The sequence below is a fragment of the Pseudorca crassidens genome, chromosome 4 (genome assembly GCF_039906515.1).
Source record: "Pseudorca crassidens isolate mPseCra1 chromosome 4, mPseCra1.hap1, whole genome shotgun sequence".
Classification (NCBI taxonomy): domain Eukaryota; kingdom Metazoa; phylum Chordata; class Mammalia; order Artiodactyla; family Delphinidae; genus Pseudorca; species Pseudorca crassidens.
Window position 1 is genome coordinate 150,026,484 of NC_090299.1, and position 20,666 is coordinate 150,047,149.

The 20,666-nt window shown below is 34.0% G+C and overlaps 1 protein-coding gene across 4 annotated transcripts in view; it reads left to right on the top strand.

The window, feature by feature from the left end:
* FSTL5 (follistatin like 5) overlaps positions 1–20,666 on the top strand; it is a 676,350-nt gene that overhangs the window by 93,576 nt on the left and 562,108 nt on the right. For 2 of the 4 annotated variants that reach the window (XM_067737033.1, XM_067737031.1), the window contains exon 3: positions 20,127–20,157. In XM_067737033.1, coding sequence (XP_067593134.1) covers positions 20,127–20,157 — 31 coding nt within the window. Of the gene's footprint in view, positions 1–20,123; positions 20,158–20,666 lie in introns of all 4 variants that reach the window. The other 2 variants (XM_067737032.1, XM_067737030.1) reach the window with 1 other exon arrangement.

Consider the following 20,666-nt stretch of genomic DNA (forward strand, 5'->3'; position numbering starts at 1 on the left):
AAAGCAGAAAATTAAGATTTTAAGATGTCAAATAGCTATCATACTTAGTAAATGGAGGAATTGTAGGAAATTGATATACGTGCTTAACCATATCCCATTATGTTAATAATACTATCTCGTATCAGTTGCTACCCTATCTGCCTCTGCATGAATCATATCCAGGTAGGGCAGGTTTTATTGGCAGGTGACCTAGGCAATTGAGCGAGACCCCATGCTTAGTAGGGCTGCATGTTTGCGTTTAAACTATGCTGCCACTATCTTGAAATTCTTCATAATTTTTGAATAAGGGGCCTTGTATTTTCATGTTGCACTAAGCCCTGCAAATTCCGAAGCTGATCCTATCTCAGGGCCACAGATATTTCCTTCATTTATTTCAGGGAGTCCTAGGGTGGCAGAGCCTCTGGTGTGCATTCTCTGCAGCTTTTGCCTTTCCCAGAGCGCACATGTGGCAGGAAGAAGGATATAATTGAAGCTGCTCCCCACATCACTTTGTAGCACTCTGGGTGCCTGAGGATTCTTGCCCATTGACCTGGAAGGGAGAGAATGACTCCTTGCACCGGTCACCTGTGCTCCAAAGCAGAGCCTCAGAAAATCACTCCTCAAAGCGGCGCCTTTGGGTTCATCATTTCTTTTGTTTCTCCCTGGGAGCTGGGCAGCCACGAGGCCTCGGTCACATTTCCTTCATTACCTTGGCCACTACTTTATTCTTTTATTGTCCTCCTCGTGTGTTTCTTTAATTTTTTTTCTTTGTTTTTTGTCCTAGCATTTTTCTTATCTTTTATTATTTTTATTTTTATACTATTTTTAAAGGTTACTTTCCATTTACAGTGGTTACAAAATATTGGCTATAGTCCCTGTGTTTCATAATACATCCGTGAGCCCATCTTACACCCAATAGTTTGTACCTCCCACTCCCCCACCCCATGTTGCCCTTCCCCCCAGTGGTAACCACTAGTTTGTTCTCAATATCTGTGAGTCTGCTTCTTCTATGTTATATTCATTAGTTTGTTGTATTTTTTACCTTCCACATATAAGCGATATCATACAGTATTTATCATTTTCAGTCTGATTTATTTCACTTAGCATAGTATCCTCCAAGTCCATCCATGTTGCTGCAAATGGCAAAATTCCATTCTTTTTAATGACTAATATTCCATTATATATATACATGCATATACATATATATATATATGTGTATATATATATATATATATATTACATTATCTTTATCCAGTCATTTGTTGATGGAGACTTAGGTTGCTTCCATATCTTGGCTATTGTAAATAGTGCCACTATGAACATTATGGTATATGTATCTTTTCAAATCAGTGTTTTTTGTTTTTTTGTCGGATATATACCCAGGAATGGAATTGCTGGGTCAGCAGAGAAATGCAAATCAAAACCACAGTGAGATATTACCTCACCCCTGTCAGAATGGCCATCATCAAAAAGTCTACAAATAACAAATGTTGGCGAGGGTGTGGAGAAAAGGGAACCCCCTTGTGCACTGTTAGTGGGAATGTAAATTGGTGCAACCACTGGGGAAAATAGTACGGAGGTTTCTCAAAAAACTATTGATATTAGAACTTGCCTTTTATCTTGAACCAGAACCCTTCATTTTACTTCCAGCAAATAAACAAACAAGCAAACAAAATAACAACTCAAACCCACCAAAGCATATAAACTCAGGTGCAATACATATTCAGAAGTGGAGGAACATTGTGCCAATCTTCAAAAATACTCAAGACCCAATTCAGTCACTGAAAAGTTATTTTGTTACAGAGCCATACATTGAATTTTAAATGTTTCCCTAGATAAATATAAACCAGTAGTTAGCTTATGAGTAATTAAAAGGGGAATGTGTCAACTCTCAGTAATATTTATGCCAGAAGTTGTTAGTTTTTTTTCTGTGACAGTATATTGGTACCGCACAATAGATATGACTCAAATAAACACATGTTCCACTTGATAAAAATGATCATATGCTATGTGAGTACACTAGGACCACCATAACAAAATACCACAAACTGGGTGGCTTAGAACAACAGTAATGTATAATCTAGCAGTTCTGCAGGCTAGAGGTCTTAAGATCAAGGTGTCTGCAGGGTTGGTTTCTTCTGAGAGCCGTGAAGGAAGATCTGTTCCAGGCCTTTCTCCTTTCTCCGGAGGTTTGCTGGCAATCTTTTGCATTCCTTGTAGATGGCATTCTCTCTGTACCTTCATATCATATTTCCTCTGTACATGTCTGTCTGTATCCAAATTTCCCCTTTTTACAAGGACACCAGTCATATTGCATTAGGGCCCATGATGACCCCATTTTAACTTCATTATCTCTGTCAAGACTCTATTTCCAATTAAAGGTCACATTCTGAGGTACTGGGGGTTGGGACTTCAACATATATCATTTTTGGGGAACACACTCCAATCTATTACACATGCCAACATAAATAGAGAGGAGAGAAAGGAACACAGGAAGAAAAAAGTGGAAAAGACTTTTTATTATGATGTGAACTGGCCCTTATTTTAAAATAAATCACCAATAGAAAAAATCATAGGTTTACAGATATGAAGTGAAATATTTTATTCTTTCTAGCATCTGATGCAAAAGTTATTTATTTACTTTTAGTTGATTTACAATGTTGTGTTAGTTTCAGGTATACAGCAAAGTGAATCAGTTATACATATATCCACTCTTTTTTAGATTATTTTAACATGTAGGCCATTACAGAGTAATGAGTAGAGAGATTCTGAGAAATTTGTTTTGGCTTTCTTGAAGCAAGACTATCTCTTTCAGAAATTTATTACATTTAGATAATTTTAATTTTATCAATAAAAGTACTTATCTTTCATAATGTTAAAGTGTGGTCAGATATGTTGAAAAATGTTCTTAAATCTTTTCAAAATATGTCAAAGGTTTTAAACAAGATACATGACATATCTCTTGATGAAGCATCTTATAAATGGAGAAAACAGGCAATAATACATTTTAAAAAAGCAAAACTGATAAAAATCCAATCCCAATCCAGAGGATTTCAACAATGAAATAGGAGGAAGGTCTGTAGACTGTACAAAAACAAAAGTAGCACCCAGAGTTCTCATAGCCTGAGAAGAAAAGCTAGGGCCGGAAGCTGGTTTAAGAAATAAAATAAGAGCATTAGAGTGTCAGCTGAGAAACTCCAAGATCAGGAAGGAATTCTTTTCAAAAGCGAAATTAGTCAAGATGGGATAGGGTAGAATGGAAAACTTGTATTGCATATGGCCACAGGTTTTATATTTGTTTTTGTTTGGGACATTGAAAATCAGTGGCTTAAAACAATTACTTTATAGCTATTGATTAAAAATGAAGTCATTTCATATCAAGCAGGAAGAAAAATCATAACTAATTATCACATTTTCCAATATTGATGCTGTAAAAGGAGTATTTCAATCCTGCATTTTTTAGAAAAAGTAGCCAGAGGGGTATTTCCATTCCATTGTAGGAATTTTTCGAGTTTAGTGTCTCAATGTGGCCGAATATGGGATCCTAGCCAGTTGGAAACGTGTTTTATGATTGAAGACTCCCTATGACATCTGTAGAATTTCTTTTAGTCATTTTCTGACATAGGAAGTCACAGTGTTAGGTAGCTCTGCTAAATAGCCCATACTATCCTGTTTTTATGACAGGAGGACAGCTCAGAAGAACAATGCTGTTGAAACCTGACATGACGTCAGATATAACTCAAATATGAAAAAGACAAATATCACAGTATAAAAACTGAACGGGGTTATCTAAAAAAATGGGGGTTATCTAAAAAAGGGTTTAATAATGATTTTAGAAGACATGTACATAATAAAGCTAGCTGCTTCTGAAATTATATTAGAAAAATCCAATCACCGTTCTAAAACTCAAAGAAGATACTGAGTCTAGAGGCTCTGCTGCAATATGATGTTTTCAGTTTCAGCCATTGATCCACCGATTCAAGTATCAATCTAGTATGAGACCACTGTTCAAAAATTTTACAACAAAATTCTTCAAATACAATTTTTAAGAAAGTTATGGAATGAGAAATATTTAGGGGCAAGAAACAAATAGTAGAACTGAATATAAGGAATTAATTGAATGCCCCAATAAACACAAGCCAACTGAATATAACCTTCAATTCTGATGTGTTTTTATTCCACATTTCCAATATCATTTTGAGAGAAATTATAAGAAAAGGCTCCTATGAGGAATTTATTTTAAAGATATTTTAGACAAAACATATTGAATCAATTCACTCCTCTTAAAGTGGAATCCAAAGAAGCCTTCAGTTTAACAAGTTCCCCGGTGATTCTGATGCACACTATAATTTGAGAAATATGAAACTTTTCCAGACCTGTGACCTTTATCCAGAATTCAGACATCTGAGTATATGTTTCTGATCTCTTAACCTTGATCTTCTTTGCAGCCCATCTTTCCCCACAGTCCGCTTAAATTTTGAGCATGATCCTGCCCTGTTTTCCTCATGTTTATAGACATAACCGTTTCTCATTTGTCTGAGTTATAGATTATGCTATTTACAGACTATTATTAGCTTTCCCATTCCACTGTGACTCTTGACTTTTCCTGACCTTCGTGATTGTGCACTGACTTGACAGACTAATATGATATTAATGGTGATCTGAAACAGAATGTGGTTCTTACATTGTGCTGAAAATACTGATGATGTTACATGGACCTAATAATAAATAAACAGTATCTGATATTATGTCTTTTTCCATTTTATTCTCAATTTCCAATATGAGGCAAAAATGCAAATTGTCAAATCTAACAGTATCATTCTATTGCAACTTAATATTTATTTGACTTTCAAAAAGTTTGCAATTTGAATGCTTTAACCCAACCATAGCACTAATATGTAAGAATGTATGATTTCTACTGTGCATGATGTTCTGTGGCTAATATTTCAGTTCTGAAAAATTAAAAAATTTTGACTATCGATAAGTATGAGAAATTAACACATGATTCATGGGTTTTCTGTTTCCTCTCTCCCTTTTGTTGTATCACGAGTATTAGCTGCTCAGCACCTGTTGGGGTTTAAATATCAAATAGTTGAAAATTGTCTCAGACTTCTTCTGGTACTTTCTCTTAAATTTTGACTATTATTTAAAAGGTATGCATATAGCCCTCCAACTATTTAATAAGTTTAAATGTTACAAGAATTCTACCTTATTTTTAAAAGATTTCCTCAATTATTTTGAAATGTTATTTCTTAAATTTGAAATTGATAGAATCACACCTGTTCAAAGGGCAAAAATTGGTGAACTTGCTTTCCAGTACAATTATGCCATTGTTTTGGATGTAATGATGAATTGCATCCTTGAAAGCCTGTAGGCTAATTGATTTTTTTTCTCTCTTAATTGAGTGAATAGTGTGAATATACCACATATTCTTTTGACTTTACTCTTTGACACAAAGCATGTAGTATGTCCTCTTTGTATTAATTTAGAAATCTAACTCCGTTTAAAATGTATGTCAACATAAAAATTATTCTAATTGAGTAATAGATAAGAAGCTGAAAATCTAAAGTTGATGAATTATTCTCACTTTTGGAAAACTGGCATAAAAATCTGATCTATTTCTCTGTCATTTCATACCCTTTCTTTATTTTAAGGCCAGTTATTTGGATGAACCCTTCATATTTCCAATCCAGCCTTGTCCTTAACTCTTGGAAAAACTTCCTCATCACTGACGTCAAAGAACAAAGCATATGGGTTCCTCATCTGTCACCATCCTCATCCTCATGTATCTCATTATCTATACCAATCCTCACAATCAGAATATATATACCGTATCTACTTTATAACTATGAATGGACTCAATTAAGAATGCATAAACATGTGTAATAGGCTAAATACTAAATTTTCTCATATCACACAATTTCAGAATATGTTTGTGGCATACTACCCTGTCATAGCCAATACCCCAGTATTGTATCTTCCAAATATAAAAATGTATTGAATATAAAGTAAAATTAAAACTAACACTTAAAGAGCAATTGTAGGAATGTTTAATAAATTCATGGGTGCATTTTTATTGTTTCTTTAAGCAAAATGGTCCAAGTAGTTGTAAATATATTTAACTTTGCATACTGGTCTATGTTATGCATAAGGCAAAAACACTAAAAATAATAGAATTTTATTAATTCTTAAATCTTCTTAAAATTAGTTTTAATACTATGAATAATTTCTAAATTATTTCTAGATTTTTTTTTTGCTTTAATCTCAGCTCAGGGGAGTTTTTTGTTTGTTTGTTTTGGTTTTGGTTTGGTTTTTTTCCCAATAACGTAACGGCAGAGGATATGGAGAGTTTATCAGGATAGTAACCATCTATGAGTAGTGCTCTTGAGGGAAATCCAGATGAAAAAGGAATAAGCAGAGGGAAAGCTTTTACAGTCCTATAGAAAGCTATGATTTAGTGAAATGAGGTTCCTGGAATTTAAAGATTAGATAAAAATAGAAGCTGCTTGTCAGCCCCTTTCAACCGTGGTGCTAATCAGGCAGGTGGGCCACACATTCCAGCTGGGTTGTTCCATCCCCTCAGGACCTATTTGCAACCTGCTGTGCACGTCTTTTTATATTAAGCAGCAGTTTAAATCATATGCCTCTTCAGACACACAATGTCAAATGTCTCCATGTATCAACATATTTTTCTGTATGATAATGAAAATAACAGATGTTTTAAGTTGTCTTTTTATTCTAGTTTAGTTTTTTGGAATTTGGCACTTAGATAAACTATTTTCCCACAATTTATTAGAAAATATTTCTGATATACAATAACATATAAAATAATTTAATAAACCCCTATGAATCCAACACCAAAGTAAAAAATAAGATATTGAAAATATTCTTTAAGCCCCTGTGTATCTCTTCCCAACCATATTTCTTACTTGACCACCTCTTTAAAAGAAAATGTTCTTCTTGAATTTTGTGTTAATCACTCCCATTATATTCTTTGTAAGTTTAATACATACGGATATGATGACAAACAATAAATAGTGATTTACATATTATAAAATGTTATAAATTACGATATCTTATTTATTCATTATGATTCCAATAGCTTCAATTTATTTATTTCCTCTATAATTAATCCTCACTCATAAATACCCCATACTCGCCATGTGAAGTGTTTCAAATTTTTATTACAAACTGTGCTGCTTGGGAGCATTCTTATACATTTTTCCAAGAGCACTAATGCAGAAATTACTCTAGGATACATTATCAAAAGTGGGTTTCCATCTCATAGGATATCTGCATATCCAAGTGTAGTTGATATTCACAAATGACTCTAGAAATGTCCTCAAACAATAGTATTTCTGATGGTCCAGTGACAGTCACCTGTGTTGATTCCAGGTTCTTTGGTTGACCTGTTCAGATTTGTCTTCCAGTCCAGTTGTTCAGCTTGGTGCTATTCAACGTGTTAACTAGTTAGGTTATTTTGAACTATCTTAGTTGTGCGTTTAAAAGGGTCTCACAACTTACTTAGATGTGCCTAATTCTCTGAATCTGTGAACATTCTATTCTCTTCATATTCCACATGCAGTAATCTCGGTGTTTGAAATGTAGGGCAGCATAGCTGGCCCACTGCTGCCTCCCCTGACAATTTGCATGTGCTGTAATTGTCCTTTCGGCTTCTGAGGCTGTGTTCTTTTCATTCCTGTCCCTGAGAACCTTGGAAATCATAAGTCAAGAACACAGGTCTCCAGATATGAAAACCTCTTGGCTGTAAATGACCTTAAAACACTACCAAAGTACAGACATTTTAAGTTTATTTCTTGACTTTTTATGGTCATATCAGTAGTATAAACCTGCAATCCAAATCCTTATGAGGACATGCCTAATGTTACAGATACGAAGGGAATTATCTTCTCCCCAGCTAGAGCTCAGCCTAGAAACGGCACATTCCCTTATTGCTTCTATTTGACAAACATGTTATTTTAGGAAATTTATATATATATATATATATTCTGTTTGATTTCCATGCAAGACAGTTAATTAACGCATGTTAAGTACCTGCTATCATCAACTGGTGACATGAATTATCTGTTTAATTTTTATCTATGTCTATGTGTGTATATGTGTATGTATCTGTGAGTGTATGTATGTATCTGTCTTCTATGCATCTACCAATCATTTATCCACCATTCCATCAATTCTTTTTATCCTCATCCTCTCTTTACATTATTTCAGCCGTTTTAATTTGTTTGATTGTTCGCAGAGGGACAGTAGTCGTGAGTAAGGCTCTTAACCCCTGTCCAGGGATTAACCCTAGCTGCCAGTCCACCAGAGGCCAGGGGCTAGAAGCCAAGTTCCCTGATTCTTATCCTGTTTGAAAGTAAAAATGTTTCAAGGAGGAAAAGCTCCAAAACAGGTACAAAGTTTATTATTAGAGACTCAGCACAACTTATGGGAGAGCACACAGAGAAACAGTTTATTTATTTAAAGCAGAAATACACACCCAGGGAGGAGGGTGGGCGCCTGAATGAGGAGCACCGTGAAGAGGTGATTTAAATCACTTATATAGGACAGTTCTTCCGGGTCTTTGTTCACATTTGGCCAATTATCTTGTTTCTTTTTTCACACCTGACTCATCTTAGGACCCTCCCCAAGATGCGTGTGCAACAATTTTCTAAGATGGATCCCACCGCGGAGGGCTGTGTGTGCATGTCCATACATATTATGGGGTGGCACCCCCTCCCTTTTTGACCCCCAAGGAGCCTTCCTGTGCATGTGCAGTTAGGGACATTTTCCTTGACCTTAGGTGGGCACCTTATCTCTTTACTTCAGCAGAGCTCAGCTTCTGCCACTGGCTTTGTCCTTGGCTTGTCTGCGTGAGAACAAATCTTCAGTGTTACTCCACTTTACAAACACCAGCTGTCCAGCCCAGAGGCCCATCTATCTCCTACCTCATGATGACTAAGTTTTATGTGTATGTATACTTATAAAACTGTATTTTCTTGTGTTTTTGTGGTTTGAATTCACATCAACAGGACTGCTTTTGTTCTCATTCTGTTGATTAATTTTTCACTCAGTACTCTATTTTTAAGATCTTTCCATGCCATTTGATTATTGCTTCTATCTGTTGAATCCCTAGTCTTTACAAATCAGTTCTCCCAGTGATCACCACATCAATTGCCACCAATACCTTGTGCCACAAACAATGCTGTGGTGGTCATCCTCCCACCCTATTCCTTTATGGAACTTATGAGAATTTCTAAGCATTTAGAATGTGTGGTTGGCAGGGGATTATTCCTACTTTATTGCTCTGGTCTCACGCAAACAGTAGTGTGTCTTTTGTAATTTTATTTTTTCTTGAATTTTTTTTTCTAATATACAAAACATTTATTCCCTAACTATACAATAGAATTTATCTGCTAAAGTATTTGGGTCTCGGTATTTGGAAAGATAGATTTTTCATGGCAATTTCAGGCATTCTATTGTTGTTTTGTTTTTGTGTTGTCTTTTAAGATTTTACTTACCTATGCATGTTTTCTTTTTTCTTCTTATGCCATTTTGATATTTTGTACCTTTTCAGAAATATATCATTTACATCATTTACATTTACAAGATTATTAGATAAGACTTTTAGAATATAGTGCTTAAATATCCTTTACATTAAATGCCTATTGTCTGTATGTCCAACTTTTTTCATGCCACATCTTCTTTACATTCTATCTGTACTTTTTAAATCAGTCTTGCAAAAGGTTTGTCTTATTAATCTTAACAAAATGAAAGTCCCAGTTTAAACTTTGTTTATATTCTTCATTTCTTTTTGTTCTCTATTTCCTTGATACCTATCCTTTTTGTTTATTTTTATGCTGTTACTATCTTTTAATCTCTTAAGTTGAATGCATAGTTTGAATTTTATAAACTTTCTTGTTCCCTGATAATTAAAGCTATAAATTTCCCATGAAAGTTGTTTTTGTAGAGCTCCATGAATTTTGTCATGCAGTGCTTCCCTGTGCTTCAATCTAAATATGTCAGAATTACTTTATGGTTTCCTTTTTAATCAAAGGATTATTTAGTAATCCATTATTTAGATTCTGGATATAGGGTGCTAATTTCAGCATCATTTTGTTACTATTCTAACATTACTGAATATTATCTGATAAAATTATATGTATAATTTTCCCATTGGTTTTTATGAAGTTTCCTTTATGGGCTAATATACATTCAATTATTATAAATGTTACATATGTGCTTTAAAACAATACATTTTTTTCTTCATTCAGTATAGGATTCTTTACCTAATAGCTTGAGCTGATTCTCTTTAGAATTCATAGCTCAGATTATTCTTTGCTTGAATTTTCAGTTTCTGAGAGGTTGTTAAAAACCACACCACCACTTGTAGGTTTATTTGTAGATGTATCTACTTATATCTCTGTTGAATCTTTATTTAATATAATTAATTTATATATTAATTCAGTGTTAAGTCTATTAGATGAATATATGTTGGTGATGGTTATATCTTCTTATTTTATGCGTCGTATTAAGACTATATTTTCTCTCTAATTCCTTCACCATGCTTGTATATTTTTTACGTGCATTTTATCTCACATTCTAGTATTGCTATGCCAAATATCTTTGTTCTTATTTGGAATAGTTAGATTGATTGATATAGATATACATTTCTGTTCTTTTAAGTGCTTCTTGAAGACAGCATGTTGCTAGATCTTATTTTTTGACCCATCAGAGTTTTAAATGGTGAATTTAACTGTTTTTAATTACTATTATTACTCTTACATTTGGTTTTGTTTTCAACATCTTCCATTTATATTTCATGTGTTTTACTGTACTTTTATGTTCTATTTTTCTTGTTTCTTCCTTTCATTGTATAGATATAATTTCCTTAATTGGTTTAAATGTTATAGTTTGGTTTTCTCATTATCATATAAAATCTCTACTTAAAACTCAGGTTTATATTCTATTTATCGATTTATTAACTTCCTTAACATTTATATCTACCCATAGAACAACACATACTTCACTTAGATTAGACTTCAATCCCTTTGTAGTCTACTGTCTGTCCTCCCAAAACACAAGTTGATAGTCTACATCTGTGCCTTTACCTAATATGCAACTAGCTTTTCTTTTCTTTTCTTTTTTTGTCCTTGTTATTTAGGCAATTATATACTTGTTGTCGTGAAGTTATTTCCTTGTCAAATTCTTCTGGAGTCTTTTTTCTCATCTTAATGAAATATTTTCTCAAAGAGTGACTTTCAAAGTGAAAGAGGAAAAAGTCACACCACAACAGTGAAGAACTCTGCTGAATTATTGACAGCCCAAAATATTGAAACCATATTTATGCCTAAAGATATTTTATTATAAACTCACATATAAATGTTAAAAAATTAATTTTAGTAATTTAAACATTTCATTGTCTTCTTATAAGTATGTTGCTATTGAGAAGTCTGATGTCAATATAATTCTTTTTTTTTTTACTATAATTTACTCTTTCTGGAATTTAAATATATATGTACAGTATATGTAATATATACATATACATATGTCACTGATCTCTTTATATTTCACTCTATGCAAGCATTTATAATTCATTTTCTTATATCTTAATTGATACGTTACAAACTCTTGATTCTAGATTAATTACATAGTGTGGATAATGTATTTCCACTATTTCTTCTACTCTTTCTTACTTCTATTTTTAGGTTTCTATTTTGCTGGAATCCCTATTAACAGTTGAAGGCACTACTAATTAGAAGCCTTGTATCATGTAACTTCACTGACATCTTTTCTAACACTCTTTCCAGGATTCTTTGTGTTATCTCACTTATACTTTGCTAATCATTCTGCTTCATTCTTCCTGCAGTTTATTTCATTTCTCATTTTATTATTTCAACTATTATACTGTTCAAGATTAATATTTCTACTTATTTTTTCTCTATGATTACTTGTTCTCATTTCATTTACTAAAACATTTTCTTAAATATGCCCATCATGCTTATTTTAAAATTATAATTATCTCCTATGGTTTATGCTGTCTATTTGTCTTTATCTTCTAGTAATTGTATTAAGATGCCTAGATGTTTTGATCTGCAAAATCATGTTTAGGCACTGCTCCCTGTTAATCCTGATTTGATTCAAAAGAGAGTAAGAGACTGCAGTGTTAAGATCCTTAGACACCAAAGAACCATTTCTGATCTTCCCGGTACTACAAATGTTCCACGAACTCCTGTACTGAGAAGTTTACCTTTCAACTCTTTGAAAGGAACAGTGTTGTGAAGCTGTAATGCCCTTAGATTGTAATCCATAAATCCTGTGATCTTGAAATACAGTAGGTAGAGAAATACATGAGCAAGAATATATAATCAGCCAGCTCACTCCAGCTGGGGGCTTGAGCTGCACTGAAAGTATTCTGCTGACAGTGGGCTTTGGGGTTTTTGCAGCAGACATATGTGTTACAGTACCAGTGGAAAGGACACTTATAAGGCTTTTGTAGCTAGATAGAAGTGGAGGGAAGAGCAAATCTCCAAAGATTTCTATCTCTTCTCCAACCACTTCTTACTGGCCACCTACACCAGTCATGACAACCTCTGAACTTCCCAGTAGTTTATCATATCTTTTATAGGCTCTTACTTGCATGTTTTAATTTGCTTTATATATTTTTCCAAAGAATTAGCAGACAATAGAAGTTGAAAAAAATTTTCCCAGTTCACATCAAGCGTCTTAGCATCTTGCCAGCATCTCAGTTCTAACACTGCAATTTGCACTGTCCCAAGATCTTTTGTCTGCCCTCCCCACATAGGGTATACTGAGTGGGATAAATGCTCACTCTTTCAGCATTAGCCGACAGTGTAAATTTCCAGCTATCCCCTCTGGTTGTGGACCCTATATCTCTGAGAGTATTTTTTTCAGCACATGTAGTTTATGATATTACTCAATCTCAACAGTCCCAACATTTTTGTACTACCCATTACTATAGTTTTCTTATTTCTACTTGTGTCTTCATTTGCTTAATGATTTTAAACCCTTGGTGACTTGAAACCCATAAAAGGTGTGGAAAGAAAATAATATGCCTAAAAAGATCTTGCTGTGGTTTATGACAAAGAGTGTTTTTCCTATTGTTTTCCTCTAAGAGTTTTATAGTGTCTGGTCTTACATTTAGGTCTTTAATCCATTTGGAGTCTATTTTTGTGTATGGTGTTAGGTAGTGTTCTAATTTCATTCTTTTACATGTAACTGTCCAGTTTTCCCAGCACCACTTATTGAAGAGGCTGTCTTTTCTCCATTGTTTGTTCTTGCCTGCTTTGTTGTAATTTAGGTGACATATGTGCATGGGTTTATCTCTGGGCTTTCTATCCTGTACCATTGATCTATAGTTCTGTTTTTGTACCAGTACCATATTGTCTTGATTACTGTAGCTTTGTAGTATAGTTTGAAGTCAGGGAGCCTGATCCTCCGGCTCCGTTTTTCTTTCTCAAGATTGCTTTGGCAGGAAGAGATATGGGGATATATGTATATGTTTAGCTGATTTGCTTTGTTGTAAAGCAGAAACTAACACACCATTGTAAAGCAATTATACTCCAGTAAAGATGTTTTTTTAAAAAAAAGATTGCTTTGACTATTCAGGGTCTTTTCTGTTTCCATACAAATTGTAAAATTTTTTGTGGTAATTCTGTGAAGAATGCCATTGGTAGTTTGATAGGGATTGCATTGAATCTGTAGATTTCTTTGGATAGTATAGTCATTTTCACAATGTTGATACTTCCAATCCAAGAACATGGTATATTTTTCCATCTGTTTATGTCATCTTTGATTTCTTTCATGAGCGTTTTATAGTTTTCTCAGTACAAGTCTTTTGCCTCCTTAGGTAACTTTATTCCTAGGTATTTTATTCTTTTTGTTATGATGGTAAATAGGATTATTTCTCCTTCTGATTTTTCGTTGTTAATGTATAGGAATACCAGAGATTTCTGTGCGTTAATTTTGTATCCTGCAGCCTTTCCAAATTCATTGATTAGTTCTAGTAGTTTTCTGGTGGCATTTTTAGGATATTCTATATATAGTGTCAAGTCATCTGCACACAGTGACTGTTTTACTTCTTCTTTTCCAATTTGTATTCCTTTTATTTCTTTTTTCTCTGATTGCTGTGGCTAGGACTTCCAAAACTATGTTGAATAAGAGTATTGAGAGTGGACACCCTTGTCTTTTTTCCTGACAAGCATTAGTGGAAATGCTTTCAGTTTTTGACCATTGAGTATGATTTTTTCTGTGGGTTTGTCATATATGGCCTTTATTACGTTGCGGTAGGTTCCCTCTATGCCCATTTCTGGAGAGTTTTTTTATCATAAGTGGGTGTTGAATTTTGTCAAAAGCTTTTTCTGCATCTACTGAGATGATCATGTCATTTTTATTCCTTAACTTATTAATGTGGTCCATCACATTGATTGATTTGCATATATCGAAGAATCCTTGCATCCTTTGGATAAATCTCACTCGATCATGGTGTATGATCCTTTTAATATGTTGTTGGATTCTGCTTGCTAGTATTTGTTCAGGATTATTATATCTATGTTCATCAGTGTTATTGGTCTATAATTTTCTTTTTTTTGTGATATCTTTTTCTGGTTTTGGTATCAGGGTGATGGTGGCTTCGTAGAATGAGTTTGGGAGTGTTCCTCCCACTGCAATTTTTTGGAAGAGTTTGAGAAGAATTGGTTTTAGCTCTTCGCTACAGGTGTGATAAATTTCACCTGTGAAGCCATCTGGTCCTGGACTTTTGTTTGTTGGAAGATTTTTAATTACAGTTTCAATTTCATTACTTGTGATAGGTCTGTTTATATTTTCTAATTCTTCCTGGTTCAGTCTTGGACAATTACACCTCACCAAGAATCTGTCCATTTCTTCATCGCTGTCCATTTTATTGGCCTATAGCTGTTTGTAGTAGTCTCTTATAATCCTTTGTATTTCTTTTTTTTTACTTTTTTATTTTTTTTGTGGTATGTGGGCCTCTCACTGTTGTGGCCTCTCCCCTTGCAGAGCACAGGCTCTGGACGCACAGGCTCAACGACCATGGCTCACGGGCCCAACCGCTCCGCGGCATGTGGGATCTTCCCAGACTGGGGCACGAATCCGTGTCCCCTGTATTTTGTTTAATATTTAAGAAATCATATCTTACAATCATGTATTTCTTCTGAATCCATACTTCTGTCCAGATTGTCTTTGCTAATCTTTAACATACTGTCTGAAAGGATCTGTTTGCCCATTTCTACTATTGAGCTGGATTTCATGTAGTCTATTTATGTAATAAAGATAGCACTTTGGGATTCTTCCAAGAAATGGTGTGGTATGAAGTAAAACGTGAATCGTCTGCTTTGATTTAGCTTTGATACGTAGCCAAATATATATTTCTTATTTTAAGACAAGACCACTTTGTCAGAAAATGTTTTGGAAGAATATTAAAATTGAGATATACCAAGAGATTGGCACTTCTTCTATTATGGACAAGACCTAAGTTTTCATAACGTAAGAATGGTTCTCAAAAGTATCATGCAGACAGGGTAAAAAATTTTTCTGACCTCTTAAGACTTATCACATAATTAAATAATTATAGTTTTCTTCTTAACATTTCCTCATTTAAAAATTAACATTTAAAATATAAAGTGATAGTTTGTAAAATAAAATTGTGGATAATACATATTGCTTAGTGAACAATGCGATATTTTAGTGATAGAAACAAATTGGAACGGTTATTACTTTGAAAATCCTAAATTATACATATATGTGTATAATCACACACACACACACACACACATACACACACACATACTGACAGGGTTCTAATACACGTTTAGGAATAAATGAGGTAGTTTATCCCTTTTACCTTCCTACATTACAAGTCTGTTCCTACTCTTCTCAGTCCATAAATTAATAATTAATTTATCTTCTGTAAATGCAGGCTTCTTAAACATTTACCATTTGTAAAATTTTTAAGGATATTTCATTGGTAATTTATAATTACATACAATTGTACAAATAGAGATTTGAGTGTTAAGAAAATAATAAAATAAAATATCAGTGAGTGCTAAGCCTATTTGACTATAGTTAAAATAAGTCACTGTATATTTATGATGGCAAAACTCAGTTAGGATTTCAAAAACACCAAGCTGTTTTACTCAATTGACCTCACAAAAACCAGTGCATTTAAAATCTGTGCTATCTCCACAAATTTTTGACAAGCCATCCTACTTCACTACTCAGCAGACTTTCCTTCTATTACATAAAGAAAATAAATCATCACAGATTGAACATGTTTAATTCATCATATCAAACCTACAAAGCTCCTGCATTTATAACCATGCCTTCCTATGCCCACCGGTTACATTAGAGGAACTGGTGGTCTCTCTAACTAAATTTTTTCCCCACTTATGTTCTTTATCACATCTACTTTTTCAATAACCTTATAAAGTTAGTCTAATCATCTCTCCCTTTTATCTTAATCCTCTCCATTTCTACTATGTATCTCCTATCATTTAGACTTTCTCAGTTCTCACTTATGTAAATAATATATTATAAATTTATACAAAATAAAACAAAAAGACAAGTGAGCAAAACAAACCCTATACCTCTGTGGACCTCCCTTCACTCTTCAGCTACACACCATCCTAGACCTTTCTTTCCCAGCTGTGTTTCTCTCATTCCATTTTTACCACTTCATATATTTCTCAATTACCCTCTCCTTCAATGAATAACTTCAGTTTTACTTCCAAGTCCAAGCACCATCAAAAGTGTGCTTTCTTTTAAATCAGTGATTCCATATATGTCAGTTCATCTGAAGGGCATTGCCTTAGATGTAATTTTACTAGAGCAGTCATAATAATTCTATACTATTGAAAATCTCACACTTACATAATATATTCCCTAGTATTCCATGATTCCATGCTCTCCTGTTTGTTCTCCTATAATTTGTCTATCCTTGCATTGTCTTTTGTTGGCTAATTCGACTTTATATTTTTCTTATATTGTTTACAATATTCAGTTCTAGATCATTTAACTCTATTATATGTTCTCCAGATGCAGTACTGATGATTTATACATAGGCTGGTGATTTCTAAATCTATGAAACTTGTTAAAATATCTTCCATAAGTTCCAGGTATTTTGACCATTATCCTACTTTGCATCCTCAGAGTGATATTCAAAGTAAAATCACAGTCAAATATCAAACCCATGAAAATGTCAGGTTCTTTACTCTTAAGAGACAGAGAAGGATTATTTTAAGTGTCTAAACAACAAGGAAGATGGAGAGATGAAGATGAGAAAGATGATCGAAGAAGTCAGGGAAGATCAGAAGTTTAGTTTTAGACATGATAGGTAAGCTGTTATTAGATAATCAAGCAGAGATGTCAAAAATAAAGCTGAGTCCTCAAGTCCATTCTCTACCTCTCCGTCTTTATTCCTGTCCTGCCCATAGGTTCTTCATAAACATTTTTTTTTCTTTTTAGATTCCACAGGGAGGGGGAAGGGTAAGCTGGGATGAAGTGAGAGAGTTGCATGGACTTATATATACTACGAAATGCAAAATAGATAGCTAGTGGGAAGCAGCTGCATAGCACAGGGAGATCAGCTCAGTGCTTTGTGACCACCTAGAGCGGTGGGATAGGGAGTGTGGGAGGAAGACGCAAGAGGGAGGAGATATGGGGGTATATGTATATGTATAGCTGATTCACTTTGTTATAAAGCAGAAGCTGGCACACCATTGTAAAGCAATTATACTCCAATAAAGATGTTAAAAAAATAAGTAAAGCCGAATCTTTGAATCTGTAGTACAATGTTGAGGATTAGCTAGTGATATAAATTTGAGTCCTTAGGAAAAGTATGACACTTAAGGCCAGAAAAGTAGAAAAGATCACCAAAGGAATGAGGTGTATAGAAGAAAGTTAAGGGCTCAGTGTCTAGGAAACTAGTAGTTAGAAATTGAGGAGACAAGAAGGAATCAGTACAGGAGATAGAACAGGGGTAGCCAGACAAGAGAAAAATGAACAAAGCGGGACACTACCAGAAGGCAAGGCAAGAGGGATACAAGTGTTTCTTATTTGGCCATCTTCCTTATCTTAGAGGTAATGCCATTCTTCTACTGGCTTAGACACTTGAGATCACCCTTATATGCACTGTATCTCACACCCAACACTTATTCTATCAACAAACCTTTCCAGCTCTAACTGATATTCCAACTCCACTGACACCACACCTTTCTGAGCCATTATCACCTCCCACCAGGATTCCTGCAATACCTTCTCTACTGGTCCCTCTAATTTTGTCCTTCCCTTGTTCAAACTATTCTCAATAGCCAGAATGATTCTACCGAAATGTAACTCAGATAATGTTAGTCCTCGGAGAAGAAACTCTCAATGTTTTTTTCAGCTCTCTCAGTGCAAAAACCAAAGAAATAACCAGGGACCTCAGTGCTAGTCTCTCTGCCCCTGTTGCCTCCTTGATTGAACTTCCTACAAAACTCCCCTCACTCAGCCTGTCCTGTTACACAGGTCTCCTTGGTATTTTTGACAATGCCAAGACCTCCTGTATCTCAGGAAGTTTGCAGTTGTTTTTCTCTCCTAAAACATGTTTTCCCCAGTTATATCATCTCATCTCACTCAGAATTTTATTCAAAAATTATTTAACATTATACACCTGTGTAAAATTGCAGTCATTCACTGCAAAATAACTCCTTTTAGGGTATATTTTTTTCTAAATATAATTTATTACCATTTATGTAATAATTAGGTTCCAAAAGGACATAATTTTTTGTCAGTTTTTTCATCCTTCATAGTCTTATCACTTGGAGCAGTGTCTGGCACATAGAAGTGATCTATGCAAATTTGTTGAATGAATGAATGATTAAATGAATGAGAAAATGGCAAAAGATGAGGAGAGAGACACAGATTTTTCTCTTCCTCAATACCCACTTGGAAAATTTAAACCAGCTTGACCTAAAATTATGAAAAAATAATGTACTTTTAAAGCAAGGAATTTATATTTATGTATATAATATACATAAATTTGTACTTCATATTTAAATTTTAGTTTAAATGAACAATAAGTACTCTAAATTAAAAATACATCAGAACTGAAAAAAATCAATTAATTAACAAAGGACAGTACATAATTTAGTCACAAAGCTTGGATGTGTTAGAATAAGAGACAGAGTACAAAGTTTTAGTCTAATAGAATTATACATAGGGTTGGCTGTTCCAGTAAATATACATTTGCCAATATGCATTTTTATTATCATAATCTGACTCTGGGATGAGTGCTTGCTGCAAAATAAGTTCTTTATATTTTTTAATGTGTTTATAAATTTTACCAAAATTTATTGGCATTCATACAATTCTGCAGTTCTCTGTGTATGTGTGAGACATTTTGTTAGGAACATATTTCAAAATTATTTTTAGTATGATACCCTGAAACTTTTAGACAGAGTAAACTGTGCTTGAATATGAATCGAGAAGTTATAGAGTACACAATTTCTACTTAAAAACTTGAAAGCAAGCTAATTCTTCTGGGGTTGCCTGGTAACTAATAAGGAGTATGTCAAATTGAAAGACAGGTCTGACTGAAGCAGCCTTGAATAAATAATACAATTGTTGTCAACTTTAGCCTCAGAGAAGCGAGACAGGGGTGAATTCTAAGCTAAACTGAAGGAAAAACTGTTGAAACATCTCGTGTTTTTTTAATTTTTAGTGAATTATCCACTGTTTGCCCTTAAACCTTTTTTCTCACTAAAATTTTATGATTAACATAGAGACATTGAAAGCAAATTCTGAAGATGTCATTGGAATTAAATGGAATGAACCAAGACCTTTTTAGGGCATAATAATTTATTTATTATTCATTAGGCATTTATTTATAAGTCCATATTCTTACAATGTATTGGTTTCTTAGAAAAATTTATGTCCACTAAGAATGATTACTGCTTTGATAAAAGATTTAACATAAGTATTTTTTAAGTTGAGAATTGTGTTATGGTAACTCCTGGGTATATGTACAAGAAAATATTTTTTGACAATTCCTTAGTTATAGTGATACTTTATATCAGCCTGTTGGTAAAATACTTACAAATTTTGAACTATTTTTGTTTTATTTCCAGCAGGAAAAAAGTCAAGAACGTTCAAGAATCAAAGGTAAGGAGTGACTATTTTACAATCATAGTTTTATACATTTGTGTAAGTATAGGAGAAGGAAAAAAAAAAGATGATGCTACTTTGAAATTATAGTTAAAAGTGAGAAAACAGTGGGACTTCAAAATCTTCAACATGATTTTAAAACCATTGTGAACCCTTTGGGAATTCCCCAAGGCCATTGAAGATTCTCCATCAAGATTTCCTTTCTTCAGTAGTGCTTTTGGAAACTTTGACACAATTTTCTGTTTATTCCCTGAGTTGTTCTCATTGAATTCCTCCACCAACCATTGTCCATGGACTTGAGGACTCAGGGAAGGGGAAGGGTGAGCTGGGGAGAAGTGAGAGAATGACATGAACTTGTATATACTACCAAGTGTAAAATAGATAGCTAGTGGGAAGCAGCTGCATAGCACAGGGAGATCAGCTCAGTGCTTTGTGACCACCTAGAGGGGTGGGATAGGGAGGGTGGGAGGGAGATTCAAGAGGGAGGAGATATGGGGATATATGTG